Here is a 7,132-nt window from a genome sequence, read left to right on the forward strand (position 1 = left end):
ATTTTCTACTTGGCGCGACAAATTTTTAAAAGTTTGGCGGAAATGTTTTGAAAATATTATACTAGCGCTTTTTAAAAAAGATATATACAACGAACAAAAGATATTTCTTTGCCTTTAATTAAATATTTCATTTATTTTTTAAACTACAAAATTTAAGTTAACTTTTAAGTATTACATTTTATAAACATCTAATAGTTAGACTTATTTATTACTTAGGTACTTAATAACAGTTATTATAGTTAAAAAAATACAATGGTGGTCGCTGGGCGGTGAAGTATCCCGTAATTTTTTTAGAAAGCAGCCAAACAAAACTGCGAAATAAAATCATTCAACAAAGATGGTAAAAATTTTCAATAATAATGAGTATAGTTTGTGTTAGAAAATTTCTTCATCGGATTAACCAGGTGTGCTATTAGTACTGTAAATCCAATGAGTTAGCTTTCAAAAGATGACTGCATCAAAACTATTTAGACTTTAGAATTTTCGTCCTCTATTGGGTTCTGTCGACTGAATTCATTTTGAGTATCAAATGCGTTACCCTACACGTGTCTTGTTTTGAGATGTTTTGTCAAATTCGACTTTAAATTTGTCCTGTAAGAACAGTTATCAAGAGGGCATGTATGAATTTTGTGGTTTTCACCGGAAAAATGAGCAGCAGCGATGTGGGTCGTTAATTGCCAGTTGCGCTTATATCTTTTTTGACAATAAGAACAAACAAATTGGGGCTCTGTCCCGCACTCGAATTTCGCGTGTCTAGTAAAATCACCCTTCCGCTTAAAACGAGAGGTACATCGTGTACAACAATATCTTCCTGAAAAAAAATGTTAACGTAAGATAAATAATAGATAATAAATACTTGTAATAATCCGCCAATTGTACTTATAAAAAAATTATGTAATAACAAACAGGTGAGTTAAAATACAAAGTATTTGGTGCAATTGTACAAAAATCAAACAGATAATAAATAAATTTTTTAATAATGTAATTTAGATATTACACTTTTTACATACAATTTCATAAAGCTCACATTAACACAAATACAGCGATCATGAGAATAACTAATTAAGGGCTGGCACCATCACTTATTTTTACGCAATTGTGGAAACATCAACTGCTACAATTTTTGTTCAAATTAACTTTCTATTTCTTCCATTTATTTTCAGATAATAACGTCGACTGTCGGTTTGATAAATAAATTGTTTTTTGTCTCCATTTTGGCTTTGATTCTGGCATAATTAAAATTATTATTAGCAGTAACGGAATTATTTACAAATCACAGACAAAATCATTAAAATAATGCGTTTTCATTACATAATTTTATCACAAATGTACAAAAGCAGTAGGAGAAGATAAGGAACACAATTATCTACAATATTTATTCTGCATTTGGAAATCGTAATAATAATTTAAGACAAAACACTTTTAAATAGTGTTTTACATTACAGTTTATTGTAATCAGATTGCACGAAAGTTTTTATGTCAAATGATAAAGTAAAATGCACAATAAGAACGAATGACCTTCGTGACTTTACTAAAACTAAGTCTAACTTCCTCCACATACTACTCTAACGTGTTGGTTAAGATTTCCTTTTCGTTTGAATCTTTTGCCACATCTGTAACATTTAAATTGCGGCTCCTTTCCGCATTCGTATTTCAGATGTGCCTTCAGGTGATATTTACGTTTGTATGAGGCTCGACAGTTGTTGCATGAGAAACGAGAACCTAAAAGAAATGTTGTTAGTATGGTGCACCAATAACGTATACCTACTACTGCAAAATTGACTAGATTTCAAGCAAAACAATTAAAAATATGCAAACGTGTTTCGCTACAATCGCATCCGACCTTAAGCTGAACTCAAGAATTTCGTAGCATGTTATTTTTTCATGAAAAACTCCGACAGAGACTGTTTGTATTTCATTTAGTTATAAAACACTGCTGCATCATCTTTCTTGCGATTATAATTTTATATTAATGTTATACTACCACTGTCGTTTTTAATACGCTTTTTGGTCTATGGCAAGCCACTTTCAAAAGGCGTCATGTGGCGAGCCAAATCCATGAAAAGCTACACGCAGCGAGTAAGGGCGAGCGCCCACCGATGAAGCGCAGCATTAAGACATAGCAGAAGCGTGATTCTGGCATGACATTGGTGTGACATAAGTTTTTGAAGTGAAACTTCTTTACGCACGCTAGGGTAAGTTCGTTGTATGCGAGTTGCTATGTAACGAAATCATGCAACGGATGCCCCCCCTCTACTCGGACACGCAGTCGGGGTCGTAGTGGGGATCGCTTGAGCTGTGAGCGCACTTCAATGCAACGNATAATAGATAATAAATACTTGTAATAATCCGCCAATTGTACTTATAAAAAAATTATGTAATAACAAACAGGTGAGTTAAAATACAAAGTATTTGGTGCAATTGTACAAAAATCAAACAGATAATAAATAAATTTTTTAATAATGTAATTTAGATATTACACTTTTTACATACAATTTCATAAAGCTCACATTAACACAAATACAGCGATCATGAGAATAACTAATTAAGGGCTGGCACCATCACTTATTTTTACGCAATTGTGGAAACATCAACTGCTACAATTTTTGTTCAAATTAACTTTCTATTTCTTCCATTTATTTTCAGATAATAACGTCGACTGTCGGTTTGATAAATAAATTGTTTTTTGTCTCCATTTTGGCTTTGATTCTGGCATAATTAAAATTATTATTAGCAGTAACGGAATTATTTACAAATCACAGACAAAATCATTAAAATAATGCGTTTTCATTACATAATTTTATCACAAATGTACAAAAGCAGTAGGAGAAGATAAGGAACACAATTATCTACAATATTTATTCTGCATTTGGAAATCGTAATAATAATTTAAGACAAAACACTTTTAAATAGTGTTTTACATTACAGTTTATTGTAATCAGATTGCACGAAAGTTTTTATGTCAAATGATAAAGTAAAATGCACAATAAGAACGAATGACCTTCGTGACTTTACTAAAACTAAGTCTAACTTCCTCCACATACTACTCTAACGTGTTGGTTAAGATTTCCTTTTCGTTTGAATCTTTTGCCACATCTGTAACATTTAAATTGCGGCTCCTTTCCGCATTCGTATTTCAGATGTGCCTTCAGGTGATATTTACGTTTGTATGAGGCTCGACAGTTGTTGCATGAGAAACGAGAACCTAAAAGAAATGTTGTTAGTATGGTGCACCAATAACGTATACCTACTACTGCAAAATTGACTAGATTTCAAGCAAAACAATTAAAAATATGCAAACGTGTTTCGCTACACTCGCATCCGACCTTAAGCTGAACTCAAGAATTTCGTAGCATGTTATTTTTTCATGAAAAACTCCGACAGAGACTGTTTGTATTTCATTTAGTTATAAAACACTGCTGCATCATCTTTCTTGCGATTATAATTTTATATTAATGTTATACTACCACTGTCGTTTTTAATACGCTTTTTGGTCTATGGCAAGCCACTTTCAAAAGGCGTCATGTGGCGAGCCAAATCGATGAAAAGCTACACGCAGCGAGTAAGGGCGAGCGCCCACCGATGAAGCGCAGCATTAAGACATAGCAGAAGCGTGATTCTGGCATGACATTGGTGTGACATAAGTTTTTGAAGTGAAACTTCTTTACGCACGCTAGGGTAAGTTCGTTGTATGCGAGTTGCTATGTAACGAAATCATGCAACGGATGCCCCCCCTCTACTCGGACACGCAGTCGGGGTCGTAGTGGGGATCGCTTGAGCTGTGAGCGCACTTCAATGCAACGTTCGCTACAGGCAACTCCGGCGTGTATAGTGTAAAATTTAAATTCATAGTGTACGAATAATACCATTAAACCAATTCGTTAACCCCTATCCTGGTATGTTTGTGTGTTTGAAGAAGTTTCACTTCAGTAGCGTGTTGTATAATTACACGTTGTATTTTTTTTAAAGCACACAGGTATAGTGTGGTAGTAGTATCATAATGTTAGTCGATGAAAGTGTAATAGATTGAGTTAATTTACTTAATATGAATGAAAACCGTCGAAAAGAGGACATTGAATGTACCCCTACTGCAAAACCAAACAAACATATAGTGCATCCTTTTTCCAGATATTTTTTTTACATATTCCTGTTTGAATATTCGTCACATAGCTGATCATAAATGCAGAGATTTACTTCAATAAATCAATATAGAAATTTAGATCAACCGTCTATTAAGTTTTGGTTGATTAACAATAAAGTGAAGTAACACTTAAGTGGCGTGCCAAGAAAATAGATCAAGCTCTACTTTTATTGCCATGGCATGACATGCTACAAGCTACAACTACAAGATCACGCGTCAAGTTCGATGAAATTGAGGTCAGTGTGCAATACAGGCGAAGACCCATCGATACACTTAACAAACAAAATATAGTATTTCAACATATTTATTGATATATTGCACATTTAAAAAAATCGGATTTTACAAACATTATTAGATTGTAAACGTTATTTGGGAAGTAGGCTAGGTGGATTTTTAATATGAAAATTAAAAAACATTTTCTTCATATGAGCGGAAAGATGGTACTTTAAATGGCTCTTATGATAAAATGCTTTTTCGCAATGGTAACATTTAAACTTTTTCTCTTTGCCACATTCTACCCTTTTGTGACGTCGTAGATTAGCTGAAGAACTGTACGATTTCTCACACCCGTCGCACTGATGTTGCCGTTTAATGTTTGTACTAAAATGTTGAATTCCCCGCTGACCAGAAGAACAGAAATCTACAAAAAAACATCAAGTCATTGTGATGTTAATTACATTTTAATTAAAAGTAACGAAGTGGCATATATAATTTTGTTTGCAAGTGGAACAAAGTCGAAGTACTGGCAGTAGTTGCGTTTAGTGTTTAGAGTTTTTGCAATGAGGTTTAATGGAAAACTATCTTAAACGGCCGATACCTCAGTTACGTTTACAATTACAGTATACCTATCTATTACCGAAAATGTATGAAATCTCAGAATTGTATACAATTCCTAGGAAATATATTTAATAATAATAATAATTGTATACAATGACGGATTTCATACATTTCCGGTAACATATCTACTAATTTTGAAATTATGCACCCTCAGCCACCACCTGGTTTATATTAAAGTTATTGCATCATCACATCGGTGCTGAATATATATTTTGTCCTGCGACTTGTCCATCCACAAACTGTGTTTAAAACTATGTGATAGAGACAATGAGACAACATGCAGTGAACTGTGTCTCTAAGTCAAGTAACGCTAGGCCACAGTATAAAGGTTCTATACAGTGGATTCATTTCGCAGTCACGCCCTTATGTTCCTCTCCTGTTGATGCTTCACCACTACATCTACGAATTCGTCGCTAAGCAGGGGTTGGTTTGTACAGATTGTCATATTGCAAATACATTTTATGTCTAAACACTTGAACTGTTCTAGTATGTGACATTTCAGCGCACATAAAGTTAATTTCTGACATTGGCAGATCAAAGGAGTGAACCTACTGTACAGAATCCATACAGACTGTGGTTTGACGTGGATCATTTTCATAACAGCCTAGTAAATCTCTTATGGACTTGCGATGCACTCAACAAATAAAATTGAGTACTTTTGTACGTTTATTTATGTATTACATATTTACAAAATTTTGATTTTATAACAATATTACAATGGTGAATGTGATTTGGTAGTGGTTTTTTGATTTACAAATTAATGAACGTTTTCTTCATATGAACGGGAAGATGACACTTTAAATCGTTCTTATGGTAAAAGGCCTTTTCGCACTGGTGGCACTTAAACTTTTTCTCTTTTCCACATTCCACTCTTTTGTGACGTCGTAGGTTGGACAATGAACTGTACGACTTTTCACACCGGTCGCACTGGTGCTGTCGTTTTATGTTTATGCTAAAATATTGAATTCCTTGCGGGTCAGAAGAACAGAAATCTACAAAAAGTGTCAAGTCATCGTGCTAATCATAACAATTAACATACTAATCAATTAAACAAAAAGATTGACGGACAACGACTTTTATTTATTATACACCAAGCAAATAATACAAGTATGCACTTTGTGCTGATTTTTATTATAACATACGTTTAACATCAAAATTGGAAACAATCGGAGTATCTAATCGCATGTACTAACGTGAATAGGTACATCTATTACAAGAAAGAATTTGTAAAACCAAATAATTTTAAACTGACAGGTAGTTAAGAAAGATATAGTGAGTTTTGATCGACAGTAGCTATCGATTAAGACCTATGGTGATCGATACTGTACTACAAATGCGTCGAAACACTTTTACTCTTATTTCCTCGGAAAAGTAGCGCAGGCATTTTTTTTTAAATTTTTTTTTATTGAAACGTTGTTCCCTCGTTGTCCCCAGTTCTGAAGTAATTGAGTAGCAGTCGTCTAGTGGTCTTAATTATTAGGATTCTACCTGACGCCGACGTTGAAGATGCCAAAATGCAGAGTTTGTTTAATTATTTGTGCTGCCAACGCAATTTGTGACACCGTAACTTCGAATTATAGTAAAACGATTTGCTGCAGACTGTACATATAAAACGTTTCTCTTTGCCACATTCGACTCTCATATGCCTTTTTAAGTTATTCGCTGTAGTGTATGATTTTTCACAGGATGAACACGGAAACTTTTGACGCTTTGCTAGTGAACGTCGTTTTTCAAACTGTTGGAATTGTACAATACCTAAAAAAATATTCATTTAAAGTAATAAATTAAACATAATTTTTACATATTATGTGTTTTGATTGCATTGATACAAAGGTATATTGCATGTTTATATTTTAAATGAGAGCCGAATGGTAGGAATGATTTTTATTTTAATGGCTTGAAAGTATTCTTATCAGTAAAACATAAAAGTTAAGTCAATTTGGTATGTTTAATAAAATTATATTTTACCACTGATGGTAGACACCTGGCTACGCACATAATTCTGAGTTTATTGCAATAATTACAATTCAATCGTAAATGTCAAAAGAACCCAAACAAGGATTGACAAATTTCTATTCTATTCACAGCATTGATCAGCTAATCCTTCTAGTTAATAAAGCGACATTTACACAATAATAAACATTAATGACAAAG

The 7,132-nt window shown here is 33.4% G+C and overlaps 1 protein-coding gene across 1 annotated transcript; it reads right to left on the bottom strand.

Annotated features, from left to right (window-relative positions):
• Positions 1-938: 938 nt before the first annotated feature.
• LOC108736868 (zinc finger E-box-binding homeobox protein zag-1-like) lies at positions 939-4,788 on the bottom strand (the record flags this gene model as incomplete). Its single annotated transcript, XM_018469453.1, has 2 exons — positions 939-1,786; positions 4,510-4,788. Coding segments are annotated over 2 exons (522 nt in total), but the record flags the coding sequence as incomplete, so codon positions are not given.
• Positions 4,789-7,132: the final 2,344 nt, after the last annotated feature.

This window comes from Agrilus planipennis, unplaced genomic scaffold (genome assembly GCF_000699045.2).
Source record: "Agrilus planipennis isolate EAB-ADULT unplaced genomic scaffold, Apla_2.0 scaffold106, whole genome shotgun sequence".
Lineage (NCBI taxonomy): Eukaryota > Metazoa > Arthropoda > Insecta > Coleoptera > Buprestidae > Agrilus > Agrilus planipennis.